Genomic DNA, 18,507 nt, shown 5'->3' with positions numbered 1-18,507 from the left:
TACAGAAGATCAACTTAGTATATACTAAGCAAAGGTTTCAACAGACTGCACCCACACAACCACACAAGATATAGAGTACTGTTCTACTAGTAGTGTTATCGTTAACTCTGATAGTAAAACACATTAAGGACAGAGATCCTACGTGGGGAGCATTTGCACAGTGACTCCTGTTGTTGGTTTAACAATTGACACTCTTATTTATGACATCAGTAATCACCTGAGGCTCTTGCCATGAGCTGTCGAGGCTGTGGAGGCCCCTTGAGTTCACCAACTCTGAACTTGTTTAGTCAAGGCCATATCACAGTGGAGGTTCCTTCCTCCCTTCTGAGAAAGGTGCCTCCCTCCTTGATGGCCCATTCTTTCCAATGAGGTCTTGTTCACCAAGATCTTTCATTTAGGTTGTTTTACCACAGTGTCTTGGCTCTCCATGCCTGTGAGACTCTCATGGGCCTTTTAGCCAGATCTGAATGCCCCAAGGGTTAATTCTGAGGCCAGAGTGCTGTTTAGGCATTTGCCATTCTATGAGTCTGCTCTGTGTCCCACTTCCCCCACAGGATCATTCTCTCCCTTTTAATTCTATCCTTCATTATTTGCAGACACTGGTCTTATTTGTGAAATCTCTTCGATGCTTAGTAAGCGTCAAGACATCTTTCTTGAGATGAACTCGGGATACTCACAATTAAGAAAACTGCTGAACAACCACCCCTTAGAATGCTCTGGGACACCAGACACCATCCATCCTGATGTCTGACTTTTTGAGACTGAATTCACCATGGAAATGGTGTGGTGACTCAGAACCACGTTGTTATTATCGTTCTTTAGATTACTCTGAAGTGACAAGTGGAGTTAAAAGCTCAAAAAGGGAGGCCGGCACCATGGCTCACTTGGTTAATCCTCCGCCTGTGGCACTGGCATCCCATATGGGCACCGGTTGTTGTCCCGGCTGCTCCTCTTCCCATCCAGCTCTCTGCTGTGGCCCGGGAAGGCAGTGGATAATGGCCCAAGTAATTGGGCCTATGTTCCTGCATGGGAGACCAGGAGGAAGCACTTGGCTCCTGGCTTCGGATCGGCGTAGCTCCGGCTGTTGTGGCCATTTAGGGAGTGAACCAGTGGAAGGAAGACCTTTCTCATTGTCTGTAATTCTACCTGTCAAATAAATAAATGAAATCTTAAAAAAAAAAAAAAGGCTCAAAAAGGTTTAGGTACAGGGCAGAACAATTCAAAAAGGGGAGAAAGTGCTGAGGATGGTGTTATATAGAGAGTGGAGTAGTTGAGAGTAGTCACTATTAAATTACAGTTACTTGTTAGAGGCTTTTTCCTAATTAAATGTGTTCAATAACATTTCTGCTGAAGTATGGATACTTGTACACATAAAAAAATCAATGAGTTAAGAAAAAATATTTATCGTAGAATGGTTGTGTGGAAGCTAAGTTGCAGGGCCTCTAGAAAGTTTAGCACTTTCTGTGTGGCAGGCCTGGGATGATCAAGATGTACTGGGCCGGCGCTGCGGCTCAACAGGCTAATCCTCCGCCTGGTGGCGCCAGCACACCGGGTTCTAGTCCTGGTCGGGGTGCCGGATTCTGTTCCAGTTGCCCCTCTTCCAGGCCAGCTCTCTGCTGTGGCCCAGGAGTGCAGTGGAGGATGGCCCAAGTGCCTGGGTCCTGCACCCCATGGGAGACCAGGAGAAGCACCTGGCTCCTGCCATGGGATCAGCGCAGTGCGCCGGCCGCGGCGGCCATTGGAGGGTGAACCAACGGCAAAAAGGAAGACCTTTCTCTCTCTCTCTCTCTCACTGTCCACTCTGCCTGTTAAAAAACAAAAACAAACAAACAAACAAAAAAAGATGTACCTTGACCCTGCTCTCACATTGTAGCTGAACACTGGCCACCGTGTTCATGTAGAATATGTTAAATTACTAGTCTGTTGAGCCGGAAAAGATGTGCTCATCCAGCTTTAACCTTGTTCCCCTACTGTCTTTATCTAAATGTGATAAGTTTTCTTCATGTGTACTGTCTCTTTGCTCCTGGATCTCAACAGCAAGGGAGTAAAAACATATAACCTGTTCAGCTGTATAAGATCTCAAAATGAGATCTTAGTGGAAGCAGTGTATATAAAGCCGATGAAAACAGATGTGCTGAGAAAGGGGAGCAGTGGCGGTGGTGGGAGGGGTGGTCAATGTTCCCATTCCACTTCCATCTTTCCAGCTGAGCAGGAAAGGAGGGGCGGGAAGAATCAAGGAGCTTGTTGGCAGCCGTCGCTCTAGGATGATGAATCAAATTAATTACCTTCTGCATGTTTATCAGTGACTTTGTGTGAAATGTAAAGACTTCATGTTCAACTCATGCTCTTTATTTTTATTGTAGGGAAGGAAGGTCTTAGATAAACTATATGAACTGAAAATACGTTTTACGAGTTTAAAAGGACTTACAGGCCCTGAGAAGTTAGCACCAAAATGTCAAATTGTGAATATTGCAGCAGAAATTTTTCTAAAAAGTGGAAGCCTAGATGGTGCCATTTGGATATTGAGGGGTAAGTTCTCTTACATGCAAGCATAAAATAATTTTGTTAAACTGCTTATAAATTATCTTCTGTGAAATTACCATAAGTTGATATTGAACTGTGGGTGATAGATTAGTCTAAATACATGTGGATAGGAAAGGTTACTGTGCAAACTGAAAGAGGAAAGTTAACTTAGCTTTGAAGAGGAAATTTTGTGGGTCTTTACTGATAAAAATTAGTTCTTGCAGCCAGCGCCGCGGCTCACTAGGCTAATCCTCCACCTAGCGGCGCCGGCACACCAGGTTCTAGTCCCAGTTGGGGCGCCGGATTCTGTCCCGGTTGCCCCTCTTCCAGGCCAGCCCTCTGCTGTGGCCAGAGAGTGCAGTGGAGGATGGCCCAGGTGCTTGGGCCCTGCACCCCATGGGAGACCAGGAAAAGCACCTGGATCCTGGCTCCTGCCATCGGATCAGCGCAGTGCGCCGGCCGCGGCGGCCATTGGAGGGTGAACCAACGGCAAAAGGAAGACCTTTCTCTCTATCTCTCTCTCTCACTGTCCACTCTGCCTGTCAAAAAATAAAAAAAATAAAAAAATAAATTAGTTCTTGCTATGGCCTATGATATCAAAACCATCATCTGGGTTGTCCTGATTAATCTTCATAGAAATCCTGAATTCAGAACTGTCAGAATTTTCCCCCTCCCTGCTTTTTTGATTTATTTATTTATTAGGAAGTCAGAGAGAAGGAAAGACAGAGAAAGAGAGATCTTCTATCTGCTGGTTTATTCCCCAAATGGCTGCGATGTCCAGAGCTAAGCCAGGCCAAAACCAGGAGCCAGGAGTTTTAACTGGTGGGTGGCAGGGGCCCAAGTACAGGGAGCTAGATCAGAAGTGGAGCATCCGGGATGCAAACCAGTGCCAATATGGGATGCCAATGTGGCAGGCGGCAGTTTGCCCACTGTACCATGTCTCTGGCTCTTGCAGTTCCCATTTTATACTTCAGAAGAGGTTGTCAGAGATAGTAAGCAGCTTGCCCAGAATGACATAACAAGTAAAGAGAGAAGGCCAGATTTAAACCCAGACAGTCTAGCTGTACGGCCCAAGCTTCCACTGCTGTGTGAAACAGGGAAATTGTGATTGCAACCTGCATAAACTCTGTCTTTCACATATGCAGGAAAAGGAGGACTCCAAACCAAGATGAGTGTAAGAATCCGTTCAGGAGAAATTACAGTAAAACCAAGCCAGCAGAAGCAACTACAGTTAGTGTGATGTGAGATAGAGTAGAATGTAGAGTGCAGTAGTGTGTCAGCGCTGTTGCTGTGACAGCTCTGTCCACTTGGACGCTCAGGCAGATTTTACTTGACAAAGCAAGACAGCAATGAAGACGCCTAAAGGTTCTCAGAGTTTAGGTGGGAAGGTGGGATATTTATAAGTGAAACAAATAGCTAACTTTATGTACTAGTATCCTACACATATATGACTACTCAACCCTATTCAGCTGTATGAGTATGTCTCTATATAAATAATTCCTTGTATTTGTTCAGTGATAAAGCCTTGCAGAATATAGATTGTGAGTAGACCACATGATCAAAACCTTGTTGGAACATGTTTTCTTCAAGTTAACAAACAGCCAGCATGGTTTGCAAAGTGGGAAGGGTAACCAAACTACAAGAAGAGAAATTACAGAAATAAAATCCAGTGCTCAGAGCTCTGTGCTAAAGAAGAGATTGTGGCAAAAATTGAGTGAAATCATTTGTAAAAGTGGACTTGATCACCTTGGAACAGGAAACTTCTGGGGTGTTCCAGGTTATGCAAACCCTAATCTGGCTGTGGTACATTCCTTTCTGGATCTTAGCTCTGTGAGTAGGATTTAAAAAGTCCCCCACCCTTTGGAAGCCCGTAGTAGCAGTGGGCTTCCTAGCTGTGTGTGAAGGTGTCAATGAAGAAGCACCCTTGCCAACCTTGGGTGTTAGCTGTATTTCTAATTTCTTGGCTGGTTTGAAAAGGTAATGGTGATATTCACAGCTTTACTTTACATTTAAAAATTGTTTATTAGAGAAATCTATTCTTCTGCTACTCCTGCCCCCATAAGTAATTATTTTGTCAGTTGCCTGTTTGTGTTCTTGGTCTATTTTCTGATTTTAGTATTTATCTCTGTTTGTGATTTAATAATGTTTTCATTCTAAACTAGGCATTGTGCTAAGTGTATTACTTGTGTTATTTTATTTAATCAACTCCTCCCTCTCCTGTTGCCACTCCTAATTTTTACAAAGATCTTTTTTTTCAATTTACTTTACTAGTAACATTAATCCTACACTAAATAAAGAGTTCAACAAATAGTATGAAAAAAAAAAAAAACACCGTTCCTCAGTGGTAGGGACAAGGGCTGTAAACAATCATCGAATCTCAAAATAACCAATTTCACTCTAGTATATTATATTTTAGGTATTCTATTAGTTACCACAAATCGGGAAAACATGATATCTGTCTTTTTGGAACTGGCTCACTTCACTAAGTAGAATGGTTTCCAGTTGCATCCATTTTGTTGCAAAAGGATTTCTTTTTTATTGCTGAGTAGTATTCCGTAGTGTATATATACCATAAATTCTTTATCCAGTCATCAGTTGATGGGTGTCTGAGTTGATTCCATATCTTAGCTATTGTGTATCAAGTTTCAATAAACATGAGGGTTCAGATCACTCTTTCATATACTGATTTCATTTTCTTTGAGTAAATTCCCAGGAATGGGATGGCTGGGTCATATGGTAGGTCTCTATTCAGATTTCTGAGGTATCCCCATACTGTCTTCCACATTGCTGCACCAGTTTACATTCCCGCCAACAGTGGATTAGGTTACTTTCTTCCCCATATCCTCACCAGCATTTATTGTTTGCTGATTAAGAGCCATTCTAACTGGGGTGAGGTGAAACGTTATTGTGGTTTTGATTTGTATTTCCTTGATGGCTAGTGATACTGTGCGTTTTTTGTGTGTCTATTTGCCATTTGAATTTCTTCTTTTGAAAAATGCCTGTTTAAGTCCTTTGCCCTTTTTTTTTTTTTGGACAGGCAGAGTGGACAGTGAGAGAGAGAGACAGAGAGAAAGGTCTTCCTTGGCCGTTGGTTCAGGATTGTTTGTTTTGTTGTTGAGTTTCTTACGCTCTCTATAGAGTCTGGATATTAACCCTTTATCAGTTGCATAGTTTGCAAATATTTTCTCCCATTCTGTTGGTTGTCTCCTCACTTTGCTGAGTGTTTCTTTTGCAGTGCAGAAGCTTCTCAATTTGATGTAATCCCATTTGTCAATTTTGGATTTGATTGCCTGTGCTTCTGGAGTCTTTCCCAAGAACTCTTTGCCTTTGACAATGTCTTGCAGAGTTTTCCCAATGTCCTCTAGTAATTTGATGGTATCAGTTCATACGTTTAGGTCCTTGATCCATTTTGAGTGGATTTTTGTGTAGAACTTAAGGTAAGAATCTTGTTCATACTTCTGCACATGGAGATCCAATTTTCCCAGCACCATTTGTTGAAGAGCCTGCCCTTGCTCTAAAATTTTAGCTCCTTTGTCAAAGATAAGTTGTTTGTAGATGCATTTATTGATTTCTGGAGCTTATGTTCTGTTCAATCAATCTACATATCTATTTTTATGCCAATACCAGGCTGTTTTGATTATAACTGCCCTGTAATATGTCTTGAAATCTGGTATTGTGATGCATCCGGCTTTGTTTTTTTTAATTAATTAATTTTTTATTTATTTGAAAGAGTTACAGAGAGGCAGAGGCAGAGAGAGGTCTTCCATCTGCTGGTTCACTCCCCAGATGACTGCAGTGACAGGAGCTGGGCTGATCCAAAGCCAGGAGCCAGGAGCTTCTTCTGGGTCTCCCATAAGAGTGCAGAGGCCCAAGGACTTGGGCCATCTTCTACTGCTTTCCCAGGCCATAGCAGAGAGCTATATTGGAAATGGAGCAGCCAGGACTGAAACTATTAGCTATTAGGGATCTCAACACTAAAGGCAACAACTTTACCCACTACACCAGAGCACCGGCCCCTCTGGCTTTGTTTTTGTTGTATAAGATTGCTTTAACTATTCAGGGTCTCTTGTGTTTCCATATGAATTTTAGCATTGTTTTTTCTAGATCTGAGAAGAATATGTTGGTATTTTGATTGGGATCATATTGCACTGTAAATTGCTTTCAGTAATATGGACATTTTGGTGATACTAATTCTTCCAATGCACAAATATGGAAGATTTTTCCATTGTTTTGTGTCTTCTTCTATTTCTTTCTTTAATGTTTTGTAATTTTAATCATTAAGATCTTTGACCTCCTTAGTGAAAATTATTCCAAGCTATTTAATTTTTTGTAGCTATTGTGAATGGTATTGATCTTAAAAGTTCTTTCTCAGCCATGACGTTGTCTATGTATACAAAGTCTATTAATTTTGTGTGTTAACTTTATATCCTGCTATTTTACCAAATTCTTTTATGAGTGCCAATAGTCTCTGAGTAGAGTATTTTGGTTCGCTTCTATGTAGAATCATGTCATCTGCAAATACGGATAGCTTGACTTCCTCCTTTCCAATTTGTAGCCCTTTGATTTCTTTTTCTTGACTAATGGCTCTGGGTAAAACTTCCCGGACTGTACTGAGAATGAGAGTGGGCATCCTAGTCTGGTTCCAGATCTTAGTGAGAATGCTTCCAGCATTTCCTCTTGAAGTAAGATGCTGGTTTTGGGTTTGTCATAAATTACGTTGATTGTGTTGAGGAATGTTCCTTCTATACCCAATTTGCTTAAAGTTTTCATCATGAAAGGATGTTGTGTTTTATCAAATGCCTTCTCTGCATCTATTAAAATAATCATATGGTTTCTATTCTTTGGTTTGTTAATATGATGTAGCGCATTTATTGATTTGCAAATGTTGAACCATCCCCATATACCAGGGATCAATCCTGCTTGGTCTGGGTGAATGATTCGAGTGGTTCAGTGGTAGATTTCTCACCTGCCACTCACATTCCTTTAATTGCGTTTTCCCACAAACTTCTTGAAGCCCCTTCATGTATACCAGATATATGACTGGCAAAAATTAATTGAACTTCTTCAAAATAAAATGCACTTAGGCCGGTGTTCTAGCATAATGGATCAAGCAGCTGCCTGCAACACTGGCATCCCTTATGGGTGCTGGTTCATGTCCTGCCTGCTCCACTTCTGACCCAGTTATCTGATAATGCACCTGGGAAAGCAGCAGAGGATATCCCAAGTGCTTGAGTCTCTGCACCCACGCAGGAGGCTCAGAGGAAGCTCCTGGCTCCTGGCTTTGGCCTGGCCCAGCACTAGCTGTTGCAGCCATTTGGGGACAGGAGATCTCTCTATCTTTATCTCCCTTTCTCTCTCTCTCTCTCTGCCTGTCAAATAAAATCATTTTTTTAAAAGTCATAAAATTCTTATTAAAAAGAATGATTTAACTGTTTTAATGGAAATTATGTTTAACAGATGGCATATGCAGTATTTCCTTATATTGCTTATTTAAATTTGTATATTGAAATTTCAACAAATTTAGGAGTAAATCGAAGTATCTATCTAGACGAGTCAAGATTCACACAGTGCTCAGAACTGTGGCTGGAACGTAATGTGAGTTAAGACACTGCTTGGAATGCCTGCATTCCATTTTGGAGTACCTGGGGTCAATTCTGCACTCAATTCCAACTTCTTGATAAAGCATATCCTGGAAGGCAGCAAGCAATGAACCAGTGGGTGGGAGAGCTCTCCCTCCCTCTCCCTCTCCCTCTCCCTCTCCCTCTCCCTCTCCCTCTCCCTCTCCCTCTCCCCCTCCCCCTCCCCCTCCCCCTCCCCCTCCCTCTCCCTCCCCCTCCCTTCTTCCCTCCCTCCCTCTCCCCCTCCTCCTTTCCCTCTCCCCTCTCTCTTTCTAACTTCCAAATTAAAAAAAAAGAATAAATAAAATATATAAAAAGTAAGAACAATTTGGAGAAATAAGGAAAAATATTCTGTTAAATCAGTCTGCAGAATCTACTAATTTACAAATAAACTCCTCTTTTAAAGCTTTATACCAGGCCGGTGCCACAGCTCACTAGGCTAATCCTCCGCCTTGTGGCACCGGCACACCAGGTTCTAGTCCCGGTCGGGGCGTTGGATTCTGTCCCGGTTGCCCCTCTTCCAGGCCAGCTCTCTGCTGTGGCCAGAGAGTGCAGTGGAGGATGGCGCAAGTACTTAGGCCCTGCACCCCATGGGAGACCAGGATGAGTGCCTGGCTCCTGCCATTGGATCAGCGCAGTGCACTGGCCGCAGCGCGCCGCCGGCCATGGCGGCCATTGGAGGGGTGAGCCAATGGCAAAGGAAGACCTTTCTCTCTGTCTCTCTCTCTCACTGTCCACTCTGCCTGTCAAAAAATAAAAAATAAAAAAAAAGCTTTACACCAGATGCTTAGAACTTTTGGCATTATATACCTTTTGGTATTCTATACCTTTTGGCATTATATACCTGAATCGTGAAATCTTTCTTCAATACCTTTTATAATCACCTTGCCAGGATGGTCATAAAAAAAAAAAAAAAGAATTACTTGATTTCTGCACTTAATCCAATTGAAAAAAAATACTAAAATGTGATTTTGGTGTCCTATGCCAGTGTTTCATTGTGTATCTCATTTTCTGTGTGACTATGTAGATTGGGTCAATGATGTAATATTAACATTTTAGCACCTGATGTTCTATACTACAGCCTCCCTTGGGTTTTTCAATGTGAAAATCAGGGCAGAAATTAAGGAACATCAGTGTTACTATTCATATTCTGTTTTTAAAATGATGCATGATAGGTAGATATAGTTCATTTTTTATTTTATTGCATGTGTGTTAGATATTTTTCTGTGTATCATATTAATAGTAGAAATTATTCTAAAAATAGAAATTGGGGAGAAAAGGTGTTACTCATGTCATCTGCAAATAGGGATGGTTTGACCAAAATCAGTACCAAAAATAATTATTATGTATCTTTATAAATTTGTTGAATGTATCCACAAATAACATTTTTAATTAAGGCAAATTGTCATTATAATCTGAACATTTTTTGTCATAAAAGTAAACATTAACTTTAGAATCAATGAGGGACTGGTACACTTAGATGAAGAATTAATGAAAAGCAAGTGTAAAGCAGCCATCAGCTGCCAGTTTCTGTCTTCTTAGGATAATTACCATTAATTTATTTCTAGTGAATTTGAGCTGTGGTTATTGTTTCTGAGCTCAGATATTTAAGTTTTGCCACTTTCTCCAAAAGACACTTTGAAACATTAGTTGTGATTATACTGTTAAGTGTAGTTTTCATGGTATAAAGTATCTGTTTTCTTTTTTCTTTCTGGAAGAATCAGAATGGATAATCAATACACCACCATGGCCTTGTGATAGACTGGATGTGCTTAATAGACATAATTTGCTCTGCACAATTGCACATGAACTCTTAGCCAAGAGCCTTTACAGACAGACATTTGAAATTTTGCAGAATCTACCAGGTTTCCAGAATTCTCAAGGTATGTTTTTTTTAAAGTCTAACTTGATCATCTTTTTCCCATCTAATATTTAACTCTTAATAAGAATCAATTCTCTGTTTGTATATTATAACATTTTTTGGAATTAAATGGTTTTCTGTAAACTGTGTTCTCTGCAAAGGGAATATACTATTGTTTCTCAAAATCAAAGGTCTTTGGGTTGTTTGCCAACAGTTCGTAACACAAGCATTTTCATCAGTTCCCCTTTCCCTGTCTCCATCAAGTATCAGCAGGCAGTGTGTTTAAGTACATGCATAAGCCTCATTGTGTAGCAATAATGAACGGTGCTTTTTCTCTTGTCACTTAGTAAATACAAAATTTTAGTTTACATTACTTTGGAATACAGGTAAACTTGGAATAAGAAGAAATGAAGCAGATGACAAGTTCAAATAAAGAATACCAACACAGGCACCGGTAGTTAGCACTCTTGAATGTCAAGGCTCAGGTCATAGATGGATAGGAAGAGGGAATTTGTGAGCAAAACCTTTGCATCCAGAATGTGCTGGGTTCCAAAGATGAAGAAAGCATTCATTTGAGGGGCCCCTCCTCAGTGCTTCCACCATTTGCAATATAAATCTCTGTTGTTTTTTTTTTTATTTATCCCACAGAAATCCTGTGTTGGAATTAGTATCCTTATCTGTTTCTTCTTCTAGATGATGAAGCTCCTAAAGTGGTATTTTCTTTATCTTGATATCTCTAGCACAATGGCTGCTGTCGAGCAGGCCTTTAATATACAACCAGGACTTTAAATGACAGTGTAATGAAAGTTTCTCCCCTCTGTGTGAGTGAGGGGTCAGGAAAGTTTTGGGGCTAGGGTGTGATATAATGAAGTTTGTGTTCTAGGGAAGTTCCTCTGGGAATGTTCAGAAACTAAAGGTAAAAAAATAAACCTTTTGAAGAGCTGGACCACCAAAAGGCCCTAAAGTGGTGAAGACCTGGACTCCAAAGTCATAGACCCAACTGCCTGAGTACAGGGGATAAAAAGTTGGAAGTCCTAAGGATGACTCTTCTAAGACCGACCAAAGATAGAGAGACATGCACGTTAAAGAACGCTTGAAAATTTCAGAGTGAACATTTATTAGGAGATTATTTATTTTTAAGATTTATTTATTTATTTGAAAGTCAAAGTTACAGAGAGGAGGAGAGAGAGAGAGAGAGGTCTTCCATCTGCTGGTTCATTCCCCAAATGGCTGCAGCAGCCAGGTCAAAGCCAGGAGCCAGGAACCAGGAGCTTCTTCCAGGTCTCCCATGCGGGTGCAGGGCCCAAGCACTTGGACCATCCTCCACTGCCTTCCCGGGGCCACTAGCAGGGAGCTGGACTGGAAGTGGAGCAGCCAGATCTCAAACTGGTGCCCATATGGGATGCCAGTGCTGCAGTTGGCAGCTTTACCCACTGTGACACAGTGCCCCTCTCGGGAGATTATTTATTTTTAGTTATGGGAAATACAAAGATGAGGTCTTAGCTGTGTGTAGTTAATGGGGACAGAATCAGGAAGTCATTTACTACATGGCAGACCCACAGTCACATATGGGATTATTGATACAATAGTGTTCATGCAACCTCTGAATTTTTTGTCAAGCTTCTTTTCATATTCTCCACTACAAGGAAACTGAACAATTTGGCTTCCGATAAGTGCTTTTTTGTGTGTGTTACTCAGAGAATATGTAAGATGACTGCATTTAGTGACTGTGGCCTCTATAAGGTAAGAAAGGGCCAAGGAGAGCCTAGGGAAAAAGAAAGTTTGAGAGGCTAAGATGGATCAATGTAATTGTGTCAACCTTTTTTCATTGCAGAAACTGTGGAAGTCTCGCAGTATAGCCTTCTTTATAATAAACTCCTAGATGCCTGTATAGAAAGCAGTAGTCTTGGCATGTCGTCCTCTGTAGCGGAATTCATGATTTCCAAGAACATCCCTATCAATTTTTCCTTTCTTAGAAGATTAATTACTTCTTTAGGAAGGAGTTGTTTATGGCTCAAAGCCAGAGCCCACTACAAAAGTAAGTTACGTTTAGAATTTGTTAATTTGATGTATTGGTTTTGAATTTTATGTTTCTAACCCAGGATGTAGTTGTATTACTTAAGACTAGTCATTTAAGAACATAGGTCCGAAGAGCAGTTGCTACATATTCAAAGGTAGTGGTCTGAGCTGACCTGTGTTCTTTGAAACCTTTTATTTCCTGTTTCTACTTACTGTTGTTTTGATTTCCTTGTGCATTAGTGTATCCACTAGAGGGCGAGCAAAGGCAATAAATGTCAGTCTGTACCAGGTTGCCATGTCTCACCAACTGATGAACATTAGAGTTATTTCTCCTTTTTGGCTGTTTACGCATTGCTGCTTTGAAGATTCACATACAAGCTTTTGTGTGCATATAAGCTTTCCCTGCTCTTGGGAGAACTGCTGGCGATAAATGTATATTAGCCTTCGGGGGAACAACGAGTTTCCCAAAGGAGTCAGCACCATTGTATATTCATATTCCCACCAGCCGTATATTTATGTATGGGGTTTTCTATTTACATCTTCATCAGCACCTGTCCCTGTGTCTTGATTTCAGCCTTCCTGGTGGATTGGGTGACACCTCACTGTGGTTTCCATTTGCCTACTCCTAATGACCTGTCATGCTCAGCACCTTATGTGCATGTTTGGCCACTTGCAAATCTGCTCTGGAGAAATATCTGTTAAATCCTCTGCCCACTTTTTCTTTCCCCTTTTTTAATTGGTTTTCATTTTGTTTTGTTTCAGTGCTGTTGTAAGAATCTGTAGACACACAGAGACACACACGTAGAGATGCACACCGGATACAGGTCCCTTGTCAGGGGGACCTGTGAGTTTCTGACATTCTGTCCACTCTGGAGTTGTCTTTCATTTTCTAGATGCCTTTGTTCCCCTCTGTTCCCTTCTGATCAGAAGGAAGATGCCCAGGGACGGCAACGCCACTTTGCTGCCGCTCTGACTTGTTCTCCCGGTCCTAAAAGGCCGGCTTCTCTCTCAGAGCTGAATCGTCTGCGATGAGGAGATGTTGTCATTGCGTTTTCTTTATTCTCTTTCCTCCCCTCGCCACTGTCAACTGAGAACGCTTCTTTTTTTATGTTTTCATTTTCAAGGGAAATGATGTTAGCAGTTTCTACTTAAAGTTTATTTTTTTCTTGTCAGGAAAGTGAAACAGAAATGCCTGTAAGTTATACCTACCAATAGCTAGCAAAGTGAATGAGTTAACGGTTTGTTGCTCTTGGCAGTGACCTAGGGAGGTGAGAATACCTAGCACTTAGGAATTCAAAATCTGGAGCCAGAAAGGCTGTGTCCCAGGTTGGCTTAGGGGGGCTGAGTGCTTGTCCCCTCATCTGTAGTGTGGGAGTAACTGGACTTCATTTCAAAGGTAATAAAAGGTTAAAATGAAACAAAACTTGTATGTGTATAGCACAGTTGCCTGGCATGCAAAAGGTCCTCAAGGCTTTAGCAATCATCATCCACACTTGAAAGTTGTCCTAAGACATTTTAGATAAGTTTTACATTGGTTTTTGATAAAATAGTACAGTATAATGCTGCCTGTATACAATTTGGGTGTCCTAGGAGTTTTAAAGGGGATTTCCCTATTACTGCTTCCAATTAGCACCTAAATATAGGTTAAAAGTTCAGTCTCTGCTCTGGAAAAGCGGCGTTTGTAGAGCACGCACCGATAGGCAGAGCTGTAGCATGCCCAGCACCGGCAGGGTGCAGGATGCTTTCCTGGTCAGTGCTGACTGGCAGCGTGCCACCTTACTGTCTGAACAGCGAGCAGCACACAAGAGGGAGTGGTGCTGGCAAGCAATGCACTCGGAAACACTGTGGCCTCTCCCAGGTGGAAGGAGGAGCTTCACGTGGTCATTGGTTTTATTTCTGCATTTTGGTTTCATGATTCAAGATGGGGAATAATAATAAACATAGATATTTGTCATGAGGCCCATTAAAACAAAGCCTAAGTAGCTATTCTGGTTTTCTGATTACTCTGAAATTTTGTTGTATTCATTATGACTTGAAATCAATGGGTATTGGTCATGATAAGGCTCAAAAGTCATGTTTCAGAGTGCTTTCTATATTTCTCATTTCATATTTAATGTTTCAGAAGCATTTTACAAAGAGCAATGTCAAATATGCAGGATAAGCTCATTGCCATTTAATCTGTGTAATGAATTGGCTTCTTATGTCAAGCGTTATTTTTTAATGTAAACACAAGTGTTTATTGTCTAGAGGTATTGAAGTCTGGGTTTTTACCTGTTGGGATCTTAGTAAAGTTTGACCTGTTATTTGATTTCAGGTGCTCTTTCATTGGGTTGCTACCCACCTTTGGAGGGAAATTTATACCGAAAACTTCTTCTGATTCCTTCTTATTTATCTGAGATTGAAATGCTTTTAGCTATTGAAATCTTCCTGGTTTCTAACGCTAGTAGTATTCAGAGTCCGGGGACCTCCACACAGATGCTGCAGATAGTTTTGAAAAGGTTTGTTGCTAGAACTTTAACTGCATTCTGAATGCCGATCCTGCCCCCCTAGGATGTATGTATTTGTATACTTATAGATTTTTTTTTAATTCTTATATTTATGTGTGTTGCAAACTTTGCTAACATTTAAATTAAGAATTACACCTGTTGGAGGCTTAAAATGAAACAATTTAGTATCATTAAATAAACATTTCAGTGACTTCAAAGATACCCTTAATTCAGAGAAGTATTTTCCTGTATTTAGAGATCCACACCTCAAAGATCTTTATCTTTTTTTGTCAGTCCAGAAGATAAGGGCCAGGTCTACAAGGGAAATATGTGATGGTTTATTAGGATCAGTCGAGAATATTGTTGAAAATAAAATCATAGGCCTAGTTTCTGTATTTTTAAATGTTGTTATAAATGCATGAAAGAGTCCCAGATTGAGACTTCTACCACTCCAGTTTGTTATTAGCTGTGTCCAGGAAACTTGCAATATAAGGATTTCGTGGGCCCCCTGTTTGAGAGCTTCTTCACAAGAATTTTACTTCAGCTTGTGGTGTTACAAACCAGATCCTCAGATTGAATGTTAAATTGGTTATCTGTTACTTGGGTCAGGCAGCTCAGAGCAGTTTAGCTGGATGGTTCTAGCTCAGGGTCCTCCCCGAGTCTTTGACACGGTTGGAGCCTGGGTGTAGGAGCTGCCGTCACCCATGGGATAGCTTCCCGCGGCTGTGCGACCCCTCCATGGGTGGCTCGCTGCGGTGGCTGTTGGCAGGAAGCCTCGGTTCAGCACACGGTTCTCCAAGGGTCACGAGAGTGTTTCACAGCATGACAGTGGACTTCTCTCACGTGAGTGTTCCCACAGAGGGCAGGCAAGGAGGAAGCCACAGGGCCTACATCAAGAACTGGGAGGCTTTACCCTCCTTTGCAGTCTGCGTGTTGGCCTGCCGCAGGTTCATGGGCGCTTGCATAAGGTCCAAGACTTCTGTGGTGGAGACTGAGTATGTCTTTACTGTGGTACAACAAACAGCCTGATTGTCTACCTATTTGCACCCTTCATTTTTGCCCCTAAGTCCCACAGCAGGGCCACATGGGTACTCAGACATGCAGTGGGTCATAGGAGAGGAGCCCCAAGCTTACGGAACCCACGACTTTTACAGTGGGTAATAATGCATGCTCCGTGACTTACAGAAGCGTACCGTCTCCATGTGCTAGGGCTGGAAGCAAGCCTGCCCTTGACTTCAGAAGGAAAACCTTTGTCTTTCAAGGTTATTCGCCATGTGAACATCATTGAGCAAAAGGCATTTTCTCTCAAGACTCCCAAATATCAGAGACCCATGGAGAACTGTCATTCAACAACCTAGTAACCCAAGTTGTGCACTATTGCTTCTCTCTTCTGTTGTTATAGATGAGTCATTTAGGCCAGGCTACACATAAGGGAAGCAATTGGGAAATCCCTTTTTAAAAACCCACTCACTTTAGCCTTTTTTCTTAGGGCAGCCTTGTTCCTACGGGCTTCCTCATGCATCACTGGGCACTGTGGTGGCTCAGGGCATCTGGGCTCCCTGTTATCCAACTGAGGACCTGGGTTTCCGTTAGCTCTCCCCCATGCATCTGCAGTCTCTTCAGTCATGATTGAACTGAGGGACATCTGTGACCCTCACGCCTAACTGGAGACCCACCTAGATCTCTGCTTTAGTCTAAGCAAGTGTGCTCGCTCTCGGGCTGAGCCCTGCTTGTTACAGTAAACCACGTGGGAATTTTATTCATCTTTTGACTTTCAAAAACTGCACATGGCTGGCATTTGCCCAATCTGCCAGATTCCAGGGCATGTCTTTCTAAGCTAGAACGTACTAGGAAGTACCTGGAAACTCTTTGCTCTGTGACCACTGGTTCCTATTTCAAGAGCAAGTCTTCATTTCATGAAGTGGGCAACACTGTAGTGTTTTAACATGTAGGCTCTTATTAAGAATGTACTGCTGGACCTTATCAGTACTAAGAACAAAAAGCAGTGAATACATGGAAAAGTGATGCCTAATTTAATGCCAAGTTTAAATTCTTCCCCTCCCTACCCAGAGGAAAAAGTGCTATAAAGTATGAATTTTCTATTTTCTGTTAGCACATGCCCATTTGCTGCTTCATTCCTCACATGTCCCTAACCGCTGGCACTGGGCCAGGGCTGAAGCCTGGAACCAGGAACACAGTTCAGATCTCCCTTGTGGGTAGCAGGAACCCAATTATTTGAAACCTGCCCCCTCCTCCTGGGGTGCGCATTGGCAGAATGCTGGCGTCAGGAGCCAGAGCCGGGAATCAAACCCAGGGACTCCAGTCTGAGATGTGGGCATATTAACCACAAGCTAAATGCCCACACCTAAGATACGAATTTTACCCAAGTAAATAGAATTCATGGCAGATAGAGTTGCTAGGAAAGTTATTAAAAAGGTAAGTTCAGCACTTTGTTCAGAACTAAAGACTGGAAGTTTAATAAGGCATAGAGCAACACAATCTCTATTATTGTTAACTACATACTGTCTGGTTATAACTAAAAATAGTCGATATCCAGGTAAAACTAACATGTCACAGTAGATCCTGAGCCAGATTGCATTTAATATTCTTTTGTAAAAAACCATCAATCACCACCAGAGCTCCATGCTACATGATTTGAAAAAAGGAGCCCCGGAGTGGGGGACATGTCTTTCTGTTTTCTGTTTGGCTGTCACCTGCCAAAGAGAATGACCTTGAATTCAGCCTGGTGGTTTGGGAAACATCCCTCAGAACTACTGATTCCAAGTTGGGTAGTGAATCGGGATGCTGTTGACTGTCCAGGAGAAGCTTTTATCAGAATAGCTTCCACCACTCTATAGACACAGGAAAAGAATATGGGGCCTGAATGTGGTGGGTCTCACTGGAAAAGCAAGAATATGAAATAAAGATAACACAATGTGTTATCTGGAAAATACAAAGACACAGGTAATTAGCTGTGTTTTAGATCATTGTTTTTTGAACTGTTACTGCTCATTTAGGTGATGAAATAAATCAATTTAGGGTGAAACCAGCATGATTAAATGAGAGACGCTAGCATGTACATCAGGGTAAGAGTCATTTTAGGCAGGAAGGTTCATCTGGGTGGTAGCTAGAAGATGCCTTTCTTTTGGTGAGTTTAGGTCCAGAGGGTTTGAGCTCCAGTTACAATAATGCTGTGAAAGGACTGGTCAGAGTTTCTGCCTTTGAAGGAACCACGCAGCTTCTAACATTTCTGACTCTGTGAGGTGTTTACTTCGCAGGTGTGAAGAAAGCAAACCCCGGGGCAAGGACGATTACCAGGCCGCGGTGGAAAGGTTAATTATGGCCGCTCGCATCTCGGACCCTAAGCTTTTCGTGAAGCACATGACCGTCAACGTGAACAAGGAGCAAGTCTACAGCCTGGAACACTGCTCCGCCCTCAAATGGCTGAAAGAGAATATGAAGTGGGCTGGAAAAGTCTGGCTGTTCAGTAACCATTAGGCTTTTATTTTTTTTTTAAGTTCAAGTAATCATTGTTGAAAATAAAAGGCAATAAAGATACAGTTCTCACTATTCAGCATTTGCCCTGTATTCACATACAATAAATTCTTTTCAGACACTGAAAGTTGCGGCCATGTGTAATCTGTAATGGTTGTATCCCCGCTGAAATGTTAGCTTTTTAAAAATTGAGGGAATCTACATCTGGTAAATATCCTGAAATGCAAACTATGAAAATCACAACGTGAATACTGTGAAGCATTTACTGAGAGGGGCACTGTGCAGACAGGGAACTGGTTTTAGGACAGCTCCAGCGGCACGTTAACCTGTGCATTTGGTCCAGTCTCCCCCGTCTTCGCAGCCATCGCACGTCCAAGATCAAGAATGGCAAGATGGCATTGCGTAAAGACGCAAACACTAAAATTCTACAGTATCTTCTGCGTTGTGCCAAAGTATTTTAAGTATATTAAATATTTTAAATTGCTTCCTGTGCAGTCTTCCTTCA

At 41.7% G+C, this 18,507-nt stretch overlaps 1 protein-coding gene across 3 annotated transcripts in view; it reads left to right on the top strand.

The window, feature by feature from the left end:
• Positions 1-18,077, top strand: part of TOPAZ1 (testis and ovary specific TOPAZ 1) — a 76,848-nt gene extending 58,771 nt beyond the window's left edge. For all 3 annotated transcript variants that reach the window (XM_051851862.2, XM_070049986.1, XM_070049985.1), the window contains 5 exons: positions 2,364-2,529; positions 9,860-10,024; positions 11,837-12,040; positions 14,336-14,519; positions 17,786-18,077. In XM_051851862.2, the coding sequence (XP_051707822.1) occupies positions 2,364-2,529; positions 9,860-10,024; positions 11,837-12,040; positions 14,336-14,519; positions 17,786-18,005 (939 nt within the window). In that variant the 3' untranslated portion in view covers positions 18,006-18,077. The remainder of the gene's footprint in view (positions 1-2,363; positions 2,530-9,859; positions 10,025-11,836; positions 12,041-14,335; positions 14,520-17,785) is intronic.
• The last annotated feature ends 430 nt before the right edge of the window (positions 18,078-18,507 follow it).

This window comes from Oryctolagus cuniculus, chromosome 10 (genome assembly GCF_964237555.1).
Source record: "Oryctolagus cuniculus chromosome 10, mOryCun1.1, whole genome shotgun sequence".
NCBI lineage: Eukaryota > Metazoa > Chordata > Mammalia > Lagomorpha > Leporidae > Oryctolagus > Oryctolagus cuniculus.
Note: the sequence above shows the minus strand (reverse complement) of the source record. Positions and strands in the feature narration are given on the sequence as shown.